The sequence below is a fragment of the Hemibagrus wyckioides genome, linkage group LG17 (genome assembly GCF_019097595.1).
Source record: "Hemibagrus wyckioides isolate EC202008001 linkage group LG17, SWU_Hwy_1.0, whole genome shotgun sequence".
Lineage (NCBI taxonomy): Eukaryota > Metazoa > Chordata > Actinopteri > Siluriformes > Bagridae > Hemibagrus > Hemibagrus wyckioides.
This window is the reverse complement of record NC_080726.1, coordinates 2,098,484-2,117,757: the sequence shown is the minus strand read 5'-3', so window position 1 is coordinate 2,117,757 and position 19,274 is coordinate 2,098,484. Positions and strand designations below refer to the sequence as shown.

Genomic DNA, 19,274 nt, shown 5'->3' with positions numbered 1-19,274 from the left:
AACAGCCTCTCTGTTTGAGAGGCCAAAAATACCAAACACGGCTTCTGACCTAACCAAGGAACCACAAAAAAGCATCAGAAACGTTACAGCTTGACCCCTGCTTCTTACTGACACTGGAGACTCCATCCATACCTGTTAAACCTCTCCTCAAAGAAGACATCATCATGAACAGGCTGTTGCTATAGAAACGCTAACGTAACAACAGGCTTATTATTTATATAAAATCCAACTGAACTACTGAAGATAGAAAAGGATTCATCCGACGAATTTAGCAGCGCTGTGCTATAATGTGGGTTTCCTCACTATATTCCTCGGTGATCATCGTTAGCGCAGTTAAATTGGTTTAAGAGTTTTTTCAGGAATTATATACACATCCGTATCTTGAGGAGGAAGCCAGGGTTTCCAGATAAGAGCCGTATCTCAGGGAGTGTCTTTGCCCTGGTAATGTGCTCTTATGTAAATCATGGTTGCACAGTCACTTCTGGTTTTATTGGCTTCCAGAAACTGGTCTCGTGCGCTGACGGCTCTGTATACACGATCACCACGGAGATGAATAACAAGGAAGAGAGATTCGGCTCCAGATCTTCTGACCCGAGATCGAACGTTTTGAGATAAAATGCAATACAGATGAAAGCTGGTCATGTTAATATATCTGGAGTCAGCTTTAGGATAAGTGTTATGTAAAGAATAAATAAAAAAATAAACATCCTCGAGTGCCTGGATTTAACTGCCCTTGTGTCTCTGAGCTTTACAGCTTTATTGCCCAGTTTTTATGCCCCAGCCCAGCGTATTCCCGGGTCCAAAAGGCCACCTCCCAGCTGTGATATGTCATCTTACCACTCAGGGTTTGTCTCGTTCCGACTGGAAGCTGCTTTCTTACCTGATCTCCTCTTCGGATATATTATCAGATCTGCCGTGACGTTGCTGAACCGAGATCTGATAATCACTTCTCAGCATGCTAGAGCAAAGTCAAAGTGCCATAAAGACAACCACGTATGTCTACGTCTAACATCTACATCCACGTCTTCCTCATTTCTGACCCTCCTAAAAACTTACTTACCGCTCAGAAGTGGCAGCAGTTCGGGACATCGTCGGGTAGAGGAGCGGCGCAGGGTCCTGTGGAGAGAAATAATGATCTCAGGAGCTTATTTATAAACTTTATAGCTAGATTTCAACCTAAATAATCGATGTGCAGTGTTTAAACCTGGTTTAGTTTGTTCGTGTTCTTTAGCTGGAGAGAGAGAGAGAGAGAGAGAGAGAGAGAGAGAGAGAAAGAGGTCACAATGGTGCTGCTGAACAAAGTACGTATTAACCTTCTCTCTTTCTCATGTCATATAAGTACCTTACTTATGTATGGAAGTACATGCCGAGTGTTAAAGTCAAGGCAGAAATTTTTGTCTATAGAAAGAAAATAAAAAAAGGCTTAATGTTGTCACTGAGAGCGTAAAAAAAGGTTAAAATAATAACCTCAGATATTAGCAAACATTTAATCAATTTCTTAGAAAATAAAGTTAGGAGAAAAAATATGATATCTGATTACATCTTTGACACACAGTTAAGTATAAAACCATTCTAAGGACATGGACATTCTGTCAGTTTATATTTATATTTGTCTTAAATTTCATTTGGTTATCCTCAAAATCATTTCAGAAATGAAACACATCTTTAGTAGCTATTAAGTGACCCATTAAACATTTATTGCCACGTGGAATAGAAAATCTCAGGAAATTGGAGAGAAATTTACCATGATTTTTCTTTTTTTTTAAATTGAAAATCCTAGCAAAGTTCGATGTGTATATCGCTTTTTAACGATGGACATACATTGTCACAAAGCAGCTTTTCAGGAATAATTTAAAATTTAAAAAATTATTAAAAATTAGTACAAACATGACAAAACGTTATTAAAATTTATTCCTAAATCTTTGTTTTCTTTTTTTTTCTTTAAAATTTTTTTTCTTTTTCTTTTTACAAAAGTAATTATTTTTAGTTTAATTCGTTATCCAGGTTTTATTTTTTTAAGTAATACATTATTTGGATTTGTTGTGATTTTACTGCATGGATATGGACTGTTACACACGGTGTCCATACCTACTGCTTGTCTTTAGGGTGATTATGTCTGGATGGACTCGGGGATCGGGGTCCCGATCGGGGCTCGTGTGAAGATGTTGGACGGAAAGCAGGTGATTCTGCTGGACGATGAGGGAAAGGTAAAGACGTGTGGATTTTACGCTCTATAGATTTCTGTACATTTCCTTCCACACTGCATTATCAGAGGCTCGTACACAGTAGGTTACAACACTTGGCCTAGTAACAATCTCAGAGTTTCACCACTTATCAGTTCATCAACTTTACACTCAACACTAAACATTTAAAAATGATGTTAAGTGTCTGACTGCTTGAGACGTCTGGAGCTGAATTGAAAAGATTTGACGGGAAGAGTCATCAAAATTTTCTCCACTTTCGAGTGTAGGCTTCTAAATTCAGTCCACAACTTGTAAAAAAAGAAAAAGAAATGCCCCAAAACACCAAATCTGCTTTCTTCAACACTTTAAAGTCATCTTAAAAATATTCTCCTCTCGAATGGTGGATGGTTTTGCTTTTAATCGCAACATTATTCCTCATTTTCCTTCCAAAACAACCATTTTCACAAAATAACTCAATATTGACCATGTTTTAGCGAAATCACTGAGAAAATACAGACCCTGATGCTAAAAACTCACTGCTAATTTACCAGCACTTAGCTAACAGTGACCTAGCAACCTGGAGATATGTGACCACCAAGTAGGGTCGATAATTACAAATAAATAACAGCTTTCAGTGCTAACATGTCATTGTTCGGAGTTATCAATTTTTTTAATGGATTTTTTAATAATCTGGTTCCAAGATCTCGGAAACTTTCCATTTCACTAAGCTACAAAATTCAGAAATATGCTACGCAAAACAGCTTTTGGGTAAAATTGGAGGCTAAATGAACGTTTCAAGCAATAATTATAACAGGAAACTAACAGTGTTAGCTTTAGTGTTCAACACCAGCCTAGGAAGTGCAGAAGTATGTGATATGAGAAGAAATGGCAGTGTTTTTTGGATGTAGATGGTGGAGAAATTTGTCTGTTTCTGTGTTGTTGAATCCTTCGCTAGTTCAGTTTCTTTCTTTGTGACATTTCAAACAAAATGCAAAATCTATTTTAGGGTAAGAAAGTTATTCCTAAAATAAATTTGTACAAAAACAAACAAAAAACTAATAAAACGAAAGAAGAGATTAGGTAAGATTAGCTTAGTTAACTTAGTTTCTCATGTGACTCCATTTCTATGTCATGTGACCTCAGGGTTTTGTTGGATTTCTCCTTTAACCAGGAATAAATGCATTTCATTCAGACGCTTGTGCTTTGTTTCAACCTTCCCAGGTCTCCCTTAATTCCCTTTAATTAGTCAGCTAGTAAAAGTAGAGTTCTGTAAAGGGGTAGAGCGTTGCCATGGTTACTGCACACTCATTGTTTTTTCTTACCTGAGGTAAGAGGAAATCAGATCTCCAGGCGTTTTCTATGACTGACACGATAAACTAAACAGGATTTATTTACGTTTTGATTAAAGAAAGTGCTTTTATAAACAGTAGAGTGCGTTAGGTTCGGGTCGGTGATGTGATTTCTGATTTCTGAGCTGTGAAATCTGTCAGGAGGATGTTTGTTTGTCTGTTTTGAAAACGCATTCTGTGATATAATGCTAAATTCTTTGTGTATTTTGTGATAAACCTCTAATATACAGTGTATGTTGCTGTGAAACCTATAAAAAAGGGTTCGCCTCCTTATTTATTCTGCTTGTTTATTATACAGTGAATGATTTGGCAACCCGCTGTTTTATAGAAGCTGTAGATTTGATGGACGTTAGATTTTCCTGGTAGGGAGCGAGTGTGTGTTGTGTGATTGATGGTGTGATCTACTTTATTGGTCCTGTTGTGGTGTGAGTGTGTGTTTTGATGATTCAGGAGCTGTACATTCAGTAAACAGGGGATTGATCCAGAATGATGTGTGTGTTTTTGTGTGTTTATTGAGGTATTGTGTTATAGACGTATAACTTGCTGTGCATTTTATACAAAAGCTTTGTTTAGTATACAGTGTATCTGGTGTATATATGAGCTGTGCATTTATTTATTTAGACTGTAGTATAGTTAGTAAGAATAAAACTCAGTTTTGTGCTTTTAAATGATTATTTTCCCAAAACAGCACACCCTGAGATGCTTTAGTGATCATATACCTCAGCAATTTACCAACATTTACAGTTTTCTGTTTAATAAAGAATGATATTTATATATACAGTAGAACCTCGGAGTAGGAATGTATCTATTCTATTCCTAAATTGGTCGTAGGCGGATTTAATTTTTCCCGTAGGAATACATTTAAATAGAATGAATCTTATTTTTTATGGCTTTTACAACACAAAATATGAAACAAAGTATGAAAAAGCCTTAATTATACAAAAATAATACAACACTATGTATAAAAAAAAGCTGTAAAGGAGAGAGAGAAGACTTCATTTTTACATGGACTGGACAGGTATTGTTCACATACCTTTCTTATGGAGACTTGTCGTGAAGCAATAGGGGAGAGGAAGATGGGTGAGGAGGAGGAGGAGGTTATTGTTTGGAAGGAGAGTCCCCTTCAGTAATAACACTGGGTAATTCAGGGGTTTTCTTGGCCTCTGGTTCGTACATGGCAACCGTTTTCACTAACAATTGATCCAGAGAGATTTGCTTATTTCTGCGCTGCATAATTTATAATAATAATATATAATAATTTCTTTTTAACTTGGATTGTTATTTTCTTTATCGCTGTCTTCCCACAATCACTACCACTCTGCACTTTCACTTTTATGGGGTCATGCTGGAATGATTTTGTACAGAATTATACAAATAATATCAAGAAAAGAACACAATAATGTTCACAGCTTCTATACGCACCTATGATCACGATCGAAGACTGATCAAAACTCACGCTGGGTGACGTACCTGTGCCTTTTTCACCTGATAGCGGCGGTTCCCGGGTCGTACTCTGATAAACTGGTTGTACGTAGGAGCAAATTTTAGCCGAACATTTTGAACGTTACCCGATTTGTATGTACTTGGGGACGTTCGAGCCCTGAGGTTCTACTGTACGTAAAAATAGTTTCTATTACATTCTCTTTACATTATAGTAGCTATGAACAGTCTCCCTCGCTAGTCTCTCACCACTCTTCAGTCTTAAAGATGTACAAAAATAACTAAAGTTTCTGCATCTCCACTGACTCTTACACATCACTGACACTGGAGACTCCTTCTACACATTATGGTCCTCCTTACCAGAGAAAAATTTCACCATATCAACAATTACACACACTTTTTGTAATCTGGTTCATCTGAATATGCTGTTACTATAGAAACAATAACGTAGGCTGTCTGTTTTTTAAAGAACGTATTGCTATATGCTTTATTTAGCTGCGCTTGCTGTTTATCAAGTCAGATGCTGTCGGCTATCCCTTCAGTCTTATCGAAAGTTGAAGAGTGCTCATGATGTAATTTCCTTCTTTATATTTGTTTGGCTTTATCAGTGAAGATTTTTAAAATGTTCGAGTCAAAATATATCTTTATACTTTACAATTTATGTGGAACTGTGTGATTGTACTCAGGCCCTAGTTCCTTGTTTTGTTTTACTGTTTACTGCACCACCAGCTATATACATGGAGGAAATGATCATTAAAAAAACTCTAGCCTGACTTGATTTGAATATTGATCTTACCTTGTTCATGCAGATTTTATTGGAGTTTATGATGTTATTTGTGTGTGTGTGTGTGTGTCTGTTGATGGTGCTTGTGAAGTAGTGAAGTGTTTTAAATTTGCTGTGTAAATAGAGATTGATTTGAGATGTAAACTCTACTAGCCATGGGTTATATTTAATAAGTTTTTTTGGCTCTGTTCAGGAGCGGAGTGTGTCGGAGAACGAACAGGCGTCCCTCAGACTCATGCACCCCACGTCGGTGGAAGGAGTGGACGATATGATCAAGCTGGGTGATCTGACGGAGGCCAGCGTGCTCAGGAACCTGCTGATCCGACACAAGCAGGACATCATCTACGTAAGCACACTCGTTCACCGAAACCTCAAAACCTCCCAGAAGTTTCTATTTCAGTCACTTACACAGTTTAGTGACTGAAATCTCGGGTTTTGGATTGATCTGGACCAGGGGACTCAGAAATAGTGTTCAGCAGGAATGTTTTTATTGGAGATCAGAACACACTGCGGCGGTACTGTAGTCATTGTGTCCAGTGAAAAGGAACATTCTTTGCAGTTTTAAAGGCCTTGAGTGGGCAGGCCTTGAAGGTGTGACAATACAAAAGCCTAGAGGTGATACTCTTAAACAAAGCACTGATAAAGTTCCCTAGAGTTGACCCCCCAACTGTCAGCTAGTTCACACTTCCTGATCACCGTCTGATTTGATCACCATTTGGTGGTGAGAGCTGGGATATGTATATGATTATTTAAAGAGCAGTGTATGTTACAGTAGATTCTAGAGTCACGTCAAAATATGACTCTGGAGATTCCTTCCATAAAATTATCACCATATCAATAATGACACAGTTTATATAATCTGATTATTATTATTAGACTTACAGATTACACTGTGAGTGAGCTGTTGCTATAGAAACCTTAAGGTATTAGACCAAGGGCATATATATATATATATAATCAAACTCCTCCTGACCAAGGCAGGATTCAGCAGCACTGAATAATAGTAAACCTGCTGCAGGACTTTGACCCTCATCAGCTCACCTCTATGATTAAATTGTACACAACATTATTATCATCATTAAACGCTGGCAGGCGTGTTCACGTGTGGTGGTGGGAGTGGAGGGGGGAACACCTTCAGACTGCTTTATTATCCCTGAACTCTGCCCTCTGTACATTTTATTTTATACCCAGGAAGTTCCTGTTCCTTCCAGTTCACTCAGTTCATGGAGTGTTGATCAGATTAGTCTGAAATATGGAAAGGTTTTGTTTAAACGAGTTACTTAACGTGAGGAAAGTGATACCGAGTTTATCTCCAATTACAAGACATTTAATACTGACCCTAATCTCGCTCAGCACTCATGCCTGGAGACTGGATCTAGCCTGGCTATGTGCTCAAATCAGTGCCCGGAAAATCCTTAAATATCCCATACTAATGCACCAATGATTCCAATCCTGAGCTGGTTATTCCTATTGTATTCCCATTTCATTCCGACTGGATTCTGAGGCTGATGTTATTCTGATTTTATTTTGAGGCTGTTTTCGGATGTGGTAGCTTACTGGTTAAGGCGTTGGACTTCTGATCAGAAGATTGTGAGATCAAATCCCTGGTCCACCAATCTGCCTCTGCTGGACCCCTGAGCAAGGCCCTTAACACTCAGTTGCTCAGGTGTTTAAAAAAATGGGTAAATGGGAATGGTATTCTGAGGCTGATGTCGTTCCAATTTCACTCCAAGGCTGATAGTTTTTAAGTTGTATTCTGAGTGTATTTTGAGGCTGATGTACTTCTGGTTTTATTTTAAGGAGTCAGTATAAAAATTAAAATATCAAATTTTTTATAATTGCTTTTATGGGTGGGTCATAACAGATGGAAAATAATGCCATATGAACAGAATTTGTTGGTTTGTTTTTTTAATTTCTGGAGGATAAACTTGAAAAAAAAAAAATGCTATTGCAAGATGTCCAGCTTTTTATGTGATTACTTATCAACAAGAGAAACAATCATATTTAACAATCAAACAATAATATTTAACAGTTATCCAAGGAAAACAAGTGGTCGCTAACTTAGCAGTTAAGATAAGATGGCCTTATCCGTCTCAGAAAGCTCTGTGGTGGCACCCTGATATATAAGAAAATCATATGCTAGGTCCCTTCTGCCATAGAGAACGTACATTTTGATGCCCCATGGCTGTGGTTTTCCTCAAGAAAGTATTCCACTGTATAATCTAATTAATTTACTGTATAGTAAATTCATATTAGCAATTTAAAAATGATAATAAACATATTTTCAGATCAAGTTTTAGCTATAAAACATGTCCACAAATGTCCCAACCATGCCATACTAATATGAAACAATGATATTCCTTATGATGACTCTGAATACCTAATGTCCACTGAGATGGACATGAAACTTCACAAAAATCCTGTGCTCTACAACACTGAATGGTTTTCAAATTGACTTTTACATATTATCGCTTGATACTGTTAAAATTATAAACAGTGCAAATTGATAAAGCTACCATGGACATAAAATAGCATTTTGAAGGTGAAAAGTGTGCTAACTCCTCCTCTTGTTCAGTAGGTGAACCATGGCTGTGTTGTGTGACTCATGAAGCTTGCTCATATTAAGTTAGGGGTTATGAGGTGATTGCAATTGGTTGATTAGCGGCCAATCAGTGACCTGGCTTTTTTTTTTTTTAATTCTGAAAAGATACATTTTTATTGGTTTACAGAGAAAAACATGTGATGTCCATTCCAATGGATGCAGGGTCTGAAAGCGTTAATGTTATTCCAGCTTCATTCTGATTGTATTCCAAGGCTGATGTTGTTTCTGAGGTTGATGGTATATACAGTAGGTTTTATTCTGAATGTAGTCTGAGGCTCATGTAATTCCGATTTTATTTTCAGGCTACTATTATTCCGATTTCATTCCAATTTTATTCCGAGGCTGATGTTATTTTGATTTCATTCTAATTTTATTTTGAGTCTGATGTTATTCCTATTTTATTCAGATTTTATTTTGAGGCTTCTAACTGTATTCCGAAGCTGATATTATTTTGATTGTGTTTCAGCTTGATTTCTTTATCATGCAAGGCTTCAGTTATTTTGAGTTCTGTTCTGTTTCTCTGTAATCAGACGTACATCGGCTCGGTGCTGGTGGCCATGAACCCGTATCAGCTGCTTCCCATCTACACGGCGGATCAGGTGCATCTGTACCACAGCCGTCGTCTGGGTGAACTTCCCCCTCACGTCTTCGCCATCGCAGACAGCTGCTACTACAACATGCGGAGAAACCAGCGTAACCAGTGCTGCATCATCAGGTGAGCAGGAGAAACCTCGTCCCTGTGACTCCAGTCTGCCGCCTCGCTTTATGGCTCCTGTGGTTACACCATTGTAAAAAAAAACCAAAAAACATAAAAAGTGAAGCAGGTGGTTTGGCGTGAAGGTGACAGATTTTACAGAGACACTCGGTCAAGGTGAGATCATGCCACTCTTTAGGCCACGCCTCTTAACGTTTGAGGGCGGAATTATGGTGGAAATATGGATGTTGTTGTGTCACCGGGGTTTAATAATAATGAATATTTTTCATTTGTCATTTTCACAACATGTAATATAGTCACAATTATTGAAATAAATAAATATATATATACATATTATTATATTAGATTAGATTATATTTTATATCAATATTTTACACTGTCACCTTTTGTTTGTCAAATTGCCCATAGCAGTTCATTTTATTTATTTATTTATTTATTTATTTATTTATTTATTTATTTAGTGGTATGATCAAGAGCCATTTTTTTAATCTCTCAGTATTAAAATATTACATTACTAATAATCGTACAGTTTATTTTCTGCAACAAACATCAAGCTATTCCCTTAGATATGTAATTATTTCCCTTCACATTTTCATCACATTTATTTCTTATTGCTTGTATTCTGAGCCGATTTTATTCAAAGTGTATTCTGAGGCCAGATCTGTAATGGTTTCAGTAAATTTATGGTCCGTTTTTATTGCTTGTGATTTTTTTCTTTCACAGAAACATGCATATAATCACACCCAAGTTTTTCTTGACTTTAAGCTAAAAGCACAAAAATAAACAATCAAACCTCCCACTCTGAATGAGTCTCGTCTGATCAGTTTATTCGTGATAAGGAGAACATCGTGGCATTTTATCCACCTGAACTATTCCTTTACCGTCTCTGTGCTTTAGCGGGGAGTCGGGAGCAGGAAAGACGGAAAGTACGAAGCTGATCCTGCAGTTTCTGGCAGCGGTCAGCGGACAGCACTCATGGATCGAGCAGCAGATTCTGCAGGCGAACCCAGTGCTGGAAGGTAAAGTGTTTGTCTCCGTCACTTCCTGCTTTACAGAGCTGAGGTTCAGCTCTCTGTGACCGAGAGGCTGGAAAAATGAAAAAACATCACAGAATTCTGCAGTAATTCTTTTCTGATGCATTTTGGATTTCAGAGTGTTTATAGCTCTACTCTAGCACCTTAAACTGTCCCTAGAATTTATACTCACCAAGCACTTTATTAGGAACACTACACTAAAACTGGCTAGAACCTCGCTCTGATCTCAAAACAACCTCGATTCTTCGTGGCATGGATTCCACAAGATGTGGGAAACATTCCTTTGAGATTCTGGACCATGTTGACATGACCACATAATATAATTCCTGCAGATTGTTCCAGGTTCCAGGCCTGTTCTACCACATCCCAAAGATGTTCTACTGGATCCACTGAAGAACACTGAACTCAGTGTCATGTTTGTGAAGCCAGTTTGAGATGTTAGAAGAGGGTAAATTGTGACCATGAAAGGATGCAGATGGTCAGCAATAATACTCAAAGTGTGTGGCATTCAAAACTGGATTGCTTGTTTGATTGATTGTCAGTGGCTTAACTGCTCCAAGAAAACATTCTCCACATCATTACACCACCTCCACCAGCCTGAACTGCTGACACAAGGCTCATGGGTTCATGGATTCATGCTCTTGGTACCAAATTTTAAGCATCTGTGTTCCTCAGCAGAAATCCAGATTCATCAGACCAGGCTACATTTTTTATAGTCTTCAACTGTCCAGTTTTGGTGATTGATTCTGTGCCCACTGCAGTCTCAGATTCCTGTTCTTGGCAAACAGATGAGGAGCCCAATTTGGTCTTCTGATTTTGTAGCTCATCCACCTCAAGATTCAACAGAAATGTAGTGATTACTGTCTTTCTGTCAGCTCCAACCAGTCTGGCCAACCAGATGTTTCCATCTCCAGAGCAGCTGCTCACTGGATGTTTTTTTTTTATTGCACCATTCTGTGGAAACTCTACAGAATGTTGTGGGTTAAAATCCCAGCAGAAGATCAGCAGTTTTTCCAAAATACTTAAACCAGCTCATCTGACACCAACAACCAGGTCATGTCCAGAATCACTGAGATTACAGTTTTTCTGTTCTGATGGTTGATGTGAATGTTATCTGAAGCTGCTTGCGGTATCCGCGGGATCGACTGATTAGATAATTGCATGAGGTGTAAAGGTGTTCCTAATAAAGTGCTCAGAGGGTAGTCTATAAATATCACAGTTTCACTGTGTAAAGCTATTAATCAACCACTGTGGTTAAAGTGGTGAGAAAGGAAAGGGTTATTATGAATTCCTTGTGCAGTTTATTTTGTATTATAATTTCCTAATGAACCATGAAAAGTCTGACAGTGAAAGGTTGTATTCTCATGGTAAACAAAATAAATAAATAAAAAATAAAAGAAAAATTTGAGACACAAATGGATTTAAATTTTTTTTATAAATAGTTAATATATTTAGAAATTTTATAATAATTTTAGAATAATTTAATAAACCAAAAATAAATAAATAAATAAATAAACAAACAAAACAAATAATAAAATGTAATTGTGCTTTTAACATTTTCAAATAATTTTAGATTGAATTCATTTAAATTATAAACAAATGAATAAATAAATAAATAAATAAATAAATAAATAAATATATAACAAAATTTACAACAAATATATACATATACAGTATATATAAATAATATTCATACAGTAGTACAGTTAATAAATATATACCTCATGCCCAGGATGTGTTCCAGATTCACTGGGAGCGATGTACCGTACGTATTAATCACGGCCAATAGAAACTTGATCAAGATTTTAAAAAAATGAACAGGTAAACAGGAATAAACAAAAATGCAGATACTGGAAAAAACAAATGCAGTGTGAGGTAACGGTCCAATCAAACACTACAACTGAGTGGAGTAACAACTCGACTCATCAGAAGAGTTTCCTAAAGCAACAGAACATCTTCACCTGCCCTTTAACGAAGATAAATAAGTTACATAAAATTAACATCAATCATAAACGACCTTCTCGTCTCTTTGTGACTTTCGCAGCTTTTGGAAACGCCAAAACGACACGGAACGACAACTCGAGCCGCTTCGGGAAGTACATCGAGATCTTCTTTAATAAAGACGGCGTGATCGAGGGAGCTCACATGGAGCAGTACCTGCTGGAGAAATCTCGTGTCTGCCATCAGGTCAAAACAAACAAACAAACAAACAAACAAACAAAACGTTTTATTAAGAATTCAAATCTGCTGGATTCTATTTTTTTTTCTTTGTGATTTTCTTTTCAAAGGCTTCAATGGAGAGAAACTACCACATTTTTTACTGCCTTCTGTCTGGCATGCCCAAAGAGCAAAAAAACACACTTTCACTTGGTGATGCGACGCAGTTCAACTATCTCACTGAGGTCTGATTATCTGGATTCATTATTTTATTCCACATGGAGTCAGTCAGCCTTGGTGTCCTGGAGCTAAAATGCTAATGTAGCTAAAAAAAAAAAGCCATTAGATCTCTGAAAGTTTAGCATGCTGGAAGCCTATTGGCTAGAAATAAACTGCACTTTTGATTGAAAAGCAAAAGAAGTCATGAGTAAAGCATTGTGCTAACTAACACACACTGAAAAATTTAACATTAGCAAACTTACCTCACCAAACCGAACAGCTAACTTTTCAGTAATACTACTTAGCTAGCTTACATTACCCAAAGAACGCTAAATGCTATTGCTGTTGCTAACTCATATTTCAGTCATTGTATGTAAAGTGTAAATATTTATGATTACAGCAGAGTGTTTATGAAAGAACTATAATATATCTCTTCTTGTTAAAGTTTTAAAAAAGGATAGAAATGTAACGATAACAGAAACGTTTCAGAAAGTTTATTAGGACATGGTTAGCTGGTATAGCTAGCTAGCTGTTAGTTCATTTAAAAACTGTGTTAAGTAGAAGTAGCTGTAATGTGTTTAAATAGGTGTTTTATTTAGTAGCAACAGTGAGACTCCATTTTATTTGGTTTACATTTCTACAAAATGTTCTGAAAAATGTTTTTTTATCATGATGGTCTCAGGGAAACTGCATCACGTGTGAAGGACGGGACGACGGAGAAGACTTCGGCCTCATCCGCACCGCCCTCAAAGTCCTGACCTTCTCCGACAGGGAATGCTGGGATATATTTAAATTACTAGCGGCTATTCTACACCTGGGCAACGTGGCGTTTTCATGTGAGTCCCGGCGCTGATTGGAGGAGTTTAGCATCGATTTCAGAATGGCGTTGTGTTTGACGTTGTGGTGTTTCTGCATCTCTTTCAGCCAGCACAGTGAATAACATGGACTCGTGTGAGGTTTTAGAATCACAACATTTCTCTGTCGCTGCTAAGTTGTTAGAGGTGAAGCGTGAGATTCAGCCTGACCTTTACTTCCCCTTTACTGCCATTATGCTTTCTAATGTGTTTTTTGTGACTACTATAATATTGATTGATTGATTGGTGGATTAATTGATTGATTGACCATTTTATTGATTGGTTGATTGATTGACAATTATCTTGATTGATTGATTGATTGATTGAATCTACTGTTTTATTGATTGATTGATCGATTGACCATTTGATTGATAGATTGATTGATGGAACCCGAAGCGTCATCATCTTCTTCTCTTCTCAGGTTGATAACACACATCTGGATGCCAGTTTGACCTCTCGCACTTTTATGACCAGACAAGAGAAAGTGATGAAACCTCTGAGTTCAGAACAGGCTCTGGACTGCAGGGACGCTCTGGCCAAGGTGACCGCTTTAACTTTTAATCCATTTACTAACCCCACAGAGCTGTTGAGTTAATTAATTTTCTATAACAGTGGCTCTGGCAAGTCATGGTTTCTATAGAAATCAGCAGTCTGGCAGTGGCAGGTTGGTGGACCTAGGATTCAAACTCACACCCTTCTGATTAGTAGTCCAACACCTTAACCAGTAAACTATCACATCCCCCGCTAAGCTGCCACATAGTTTTTATCTTATGTGGTGATTATGTGGTGACTCTGATGTGGTGATGTCTCTGGTTCAGGCGATCTACACCAAACTATTTATATGGATTTTTGGGAAAATGAACAGCGCCATCCATCAGAAGCAGATGAGCGGCTCCAGCACTCAGAAGTCCATTGGTCTGCTGGATATATTCGGCTTCGAGAATTTTAAAGTCAACAGGTACGAATAGGATGTCACAAATGAATGAATGAATAAATGAATGAATGAATGAATGAATGAATGAATGTTTGTGTCCAGTTTCGAGCAGCTGTGCATTAATTACGCTAACGAGCAGCTGCAGCAGTTCTTTGTGGCGCACATCTTCAAGCTGGAGCAGGAGGAATACCTCAAAGAGGGCGTGACGTGGAAGAACGTCTCCTTCATCGATAACCAGCACACGCTCGACCTGCTGGCTTTACAGCCGCTCAACCTGCTGTCTCTGATCGACGAGGAGACTCACTTCCCCAAGGTGAGGAATAAAATAACTGAACCAGATCAACAGTGAAAATGGGTTTATTATTTATTTTTCTTTATTTATTATTTTTAGGGCACAGACAAGTCTATGTTGGACAAAATGAACAACAAACATCAATGCAGCAAGATCTACGTCCCGCCCAAGTCTAACCACATCCTGCGGTTCGGTGTCCGACACTTTGCCGGCGTCGTCTATTATGACTGTAAAGGTATCTGCCTGTTACCATGACAATAAGTGCTTTACACCAGAGTGCTAAGGGATTCTCACTTTTTCTGGAATAGTTATCTACAGAGATCAGATGATATGGAAATGATTCATTCAGCTTTCAGTGCACCAGAGTGTGTCTGATACCATGTGAACAATACAATATATCTGTATGTTGATTGGATATCCAGTAACTCCTTTAAAGCTGATGTCATGCTGCTTGAGAGCGGCCATGTTGATTTGACGTCATTTGCTAAACTCTGGTTTGAGGAACCCAAGCTGAGGGGGTGTTTACTTTGTTTTTTTGTCCTACTGTGAAGGTCGGAAATTCAGAGATAATTAAAGTTATGAGCTTTAGTCCAACATCCGTCCTTCTGTCTCCCCTAAACGCAGGGTTTCTGGAGAAGAACCGAGATGTGTTGAATTTGGATATCATCACACTCATTCAGAAATCCTCCAGCAAGCTGCTCAGGCACATCTTTGAGACAGAGCTGAACCTGTGCCAAGTCAAACCCATTAACAACAATAACAACAACAATCACCACAGGATCATCATCACGCAGAAGAAACCCACACGGGTATGTTCTGTTAGATCATCTCTATCACACTGACCTGCTGCAGATGTTCCTCAAGCTAAACGTCTTCTCGCTCTGTTAGCCGTTACAGCAGGGGAACGAGCAGCGCAGACAGATCTCCACGCTGAGCGGTCAGTTCAGACAGTCACTGGACACGCTGATGAAGGCCCTGTCTCTGTGCCAGCCGTTCTTTATCCGCTGCTTCAAACCTAACGACACAAAGCTCTCCATGGTACGTACTGAGATGGGCTCAATGCCATGCAGATGTATTTACACCCCATAGACCTGTCTGCATCTAGAATTAATTTACTGGGATTTTATTCATTGAAATGGACAGGAAAATCTAAAAACAAACAAACAAATACACAAACAAACAAGTGAATAAATGAGTAAATAAATAAATAAATAAATAAATAAAAGCTTTTTAAATGTTAGTATTTAAAAAAACTAAAACAATCAAACAAATAAATACAAAAACAAACAAACAAACAAACAAACAAATAAATAAATAAATAAATGTTAATTTTAAAAAAAGCTAAATTTCCATTATACTAAAATTTCTTATAAATAAAAAAACTAGATAAAACTACATAAATTTTCACCCCCTTTTGTAAATTGTGATGAAAATCTATTTTTCTGAATTATATTTTGATAAATTAAAATAAATCAATAAATAACTTAAATAAGTAAATTATTATTATTATTATTATTATTATTATTATTATTATTATTATTATTATTATTTAAGTCATTCCAAGTGCAAAGAAAAAAATAAAAGACATAAGACAAGTAAATAATGTAAATTAATCTGAAAAGGCAAGAATCATATCATTATGTTTAAAAGATTAAAAGACTCATTTAAAGTGTAATGCTGAAAAGAGAGATAAAAACATGACTGTGTTACAAATTAAAATTGAAATGATTAGAATTTTAGATCACCCGGACTAAAAAAATCCAAAATAAAATGTTATATTATTTACAAATAGAAATGTGTGCGTAAATAATCACTCCCACTCCACTCCCTCTGCCACTGGTGAAGATTTACTCCTTTTCAGTGTGGTTATTCAGATAAATCTCTACAGTCAGTTGTGTAAATAAATACATCAACAGCAGGATAAAGTGAATTAAATCATTAAATATGAAAACTGATATAATAAATCTGATAGAAGAATAAAAACAAAAATCTTCAGAAAAAATCTTTAGCTTAGTAGCAAACAATCACCATAAGAAGTCAATAATCAGAGGAATAAAGTCCACCAGTGTGTAATTACCGTGTTACACAATCTCTTCACTGTCTCACTGGAGGTCATCAGATCAACTCAACTCTAAACTCAGCTCAACTCTAACCTCAACTCTACTTTAAATTAAACTCAGAATTAAACTCAACTGTAACCTTAACTCTAACCTAAACTCAACTCCAACTTCAACTCAACTCTAACCTAAACTCAACTTTAACCTCAACTCAACTTTAACCTTAGCTGTAACTTCAACTCTAATCTATACTCAACTCTAACTTAAACTTAACTCTAACCCAAATGTAACTCTAAATTAAACTCAGCTCTAACCTAAACTCAACTCTAACCTCAGCTGAACTCTAATTCTTATACTAACCCCAAAATATAGTTAAATACCTATACACAGCACAGTAATTCTGTAAATCTGCTGTGTGTTTGTCCAGGTGTTTGATCGGGATCTGTGCATGCAGCAGCTGCGTTATTCCGGCGTCCTGGAGACCATTAAAGTGCGCAAAATGGGATATCCAATCCAGCACAAGTTCAAAGAGTTCCTGGGACGCTATCGAGTTTTACTAAAGACCACCGACTGTGACCCCAACAAGGTCCGAAATCTTAACCACTGTGGTGCAGGAAGTTCAGGAGATTATTTTACTCTCTACATTTGTTGTAAATGCTGATCTGGTGTGTGTGTGTGTGTGTGTGTGTGTGTGTGTGTGTTGAACAGGCGTCTGCGTCAGACTGCTGTAACGCCATCTGCAGAGCTGTCATTAAATGCCAAGACGACTGGAGGATCGGCATGACCAAGATCTTTCTCAAGGTGTGTGCAGTATTTGTAACTTATCAATAAGTTTTATTTACATCATTATTATGATATGTTTATTGATTGATCAGAAACTTTCAACATTTCTGTGAGAAGCTACACAATTTTAAGTTTTTCAAATCATTTTTTCACTCATTATACACTTTATGTCTGTTGTGAAGTTTTTCTGTAAAGAAACCTGCAATATAGATGTTTGTTTGTTTGTTTGTTCATTAAAAGAAACATAGTTTAATTTCCAATACTAAGAGAGTAGAGTTGTGTAGAGTTGTGCAGAGTTGTGTTGTCATTGGATTGGGATTTGTCTTTCCTCAGGATCATCACGACTCGTTCCTGGAGCTGGAGAGAGAGCGAGAGCTCAACAGGAAAGCACTCATCATCCAGAGAGTGATGCTCGGCCACAAAGACAGGTAACTCAACTCTAATTTAACTCTAACTCCAATTCAACTCTAATTCTAATTCAATTCTAATTCAACTCTAACTCTAATTTAAATCTAACTATAATTCTAACTCTAGTTGAACAAAAACTCAATTCTTTCTCAAACTCAACACTTCAACGGTCAAGTGTTTAATTCTGCTTCAGCAGGTAGGAGAATGATCTAGAATATGAGGCCACGCCCCCTGGACCGTCCTCTGATGAGTCTGATCAGATTTTTTGTATTCCTCTACACTTAGCTGGATGTTTAATAGATCACTGTGGGTTTGTGTTGCTCTGTAGGAAGAATTTCATCAGGAAAAGAAGTGCCGCTGTGACTGTGCAGAAAAACTGGCGCTCTTACAGAGACCGGAAACAGTTTATGAAGGTAAGAAAGCCACCATTTCATTCATCCTTAGCGTGCCATTCCTCTCTAGTAGATCATCTACAGCTGTAATTTCCTCTGTCTTCTGACAGCTGCGCCAGGGTTTCATGCGTCTCCAGGCCGTGGTACGCGCCAGGCAGGGCTTCCTGCAGTACCGACGCAAACGAGGCGCCGCTGTCACACTGCAGAAGCACACGCGCAGCTACCTGACCAGGAAAGACCAGAAACGCAGACAAGATGCTGCCATACTGCTGCAGGCGCACACCAGAGGCCTGCTCGCCAGGAAACAGCTCAAACGCCTTAAAGATGATGTGAGCAAATCACCCCCACCCCTCCACACACACACACACCCCTCCACACACACACACACCCCTCCACACACACACACACACACCCCTCCACACACACACACACACACACCCCTCCACACACACACACACACACACCCCTACACACACACACACCCCTACACACACACACACACCCCATTCATTATAATTACACAACAACAAAAACATACTGTATATGGTTAGGTACAATAAATATACTTCACTTAATGAATAAGGAGCTTCAAGTTGTGGTTCACGCAATAGACACGTTTGGTGTTCAATGAAGGGGTGCCAATACTATTGCTACAAGGCTGCCTGTATCCATAATCATCCAGTCAGCATGTGTTCAGTGTTGTATATATTCAGTGCTACTGTAACTAACACAGATAGAAACTGCACTTCTAAATCGAATCTAATTCTGGAGAACAGAAAATTCCTCCTAGATATACAAAACATTCCCTGATTTCCTTCGTTCTCATGGATGTGTCTTGATACATGTTAATCAGCTGATTTACCTTTAGCGACACCCCCAAATCTCCATAAAAGGTAAAGCTTACAGTGACTAAATTGTGAAAACCTGCCTCCAAGTTGCACTAAACTTCTAGTAACGGAGCTTAACCTTAACATACGCTAACTTTAGAGCACCATTACTTACTGTTCTGATTAAATTAATGCACCATTACTGTTCTAATTAAATTGATCGGCACGTATCTTCTACAATAAC

At 37.7% G+C, this 19,274-nt stretch overlaps 1 protein-coding gene across 1 annotated transcript in view; it reads left to right on the top strand.

Annotated features, from left to right (window-relative positions):
• Nucleotides 1-378: 378 nt before the first annotated feature.
• The window catches only part of myo7bb (myosin VIIBb), a 39,226-nt gene continuing 20,330 nt past the window's right edge, over nt 379-19,274 (top strand). The window contains exons 1-20 of the mRNA XM_058412898.1: nt 379-1,301; nt 2,106-2,207; nt 5,950-6,102; nt 8,889-9,073; nt 9,971-10,092; nt 12,152-12,294; nt 12,396-12,509; nt 13,166-13,319; nt 13,408-13,484; nt 13,759-13,878; nt 14,156-14,295; nt 14,374-14,584; nt 14,663-14,798; nt 15,188-15,372; nt 15,452-15,601; nt 17,048-17,206; nt 17,329-17,421; nt 17,737-17,831; nt 18,140-18,224; nt 18,314-18,532. Coding sequence (XP_058268881.1) covers nt 1,284-1,301; nt 2,106-2,207; nt 5,950-6,102; nt 8,889-9,073; nt 9,971-10,092; nt 12,152-12,294; nt 12,396-12,509; nt 13,166-13,319; nt 13,408-13,484; nt 13,759-13,878; nt 14,156-14,295; nt 14,374-14,584; nt 14,663-14,798; nt 15,188-15,372; nt 15,452-15,601; nt 17,048-17,206; nt 17,329-17,421; nt 17,737-17,831; nt 18,140-18,224; nt 18,314-18,532 — 2,661 coding nt within the window. The 5' untranslated portion in view covers nt 379-1,283. The remainder of the gene's footprint in view (nt 1,302-2,105; nt 2,208-5,949; nt 6,103-8,888; nt 9,074-9,970; nt 10,093-12,151; nt 12,295-12,395; nt 12,510-13,165; nt 13,320-13,407; nt 13,485-13,758; nt 13,879-14,155; nt 14,296-14,373; nt 14,585-14,662; nt 14,799-15,187; nt 15,373-15,451; nt 15,602-17,047; nt 17,207-17,328; nt 17,422-17,736; nt 17,832-18,139; nt 18,225-18,313; nt 18,533-19,274) is intronic.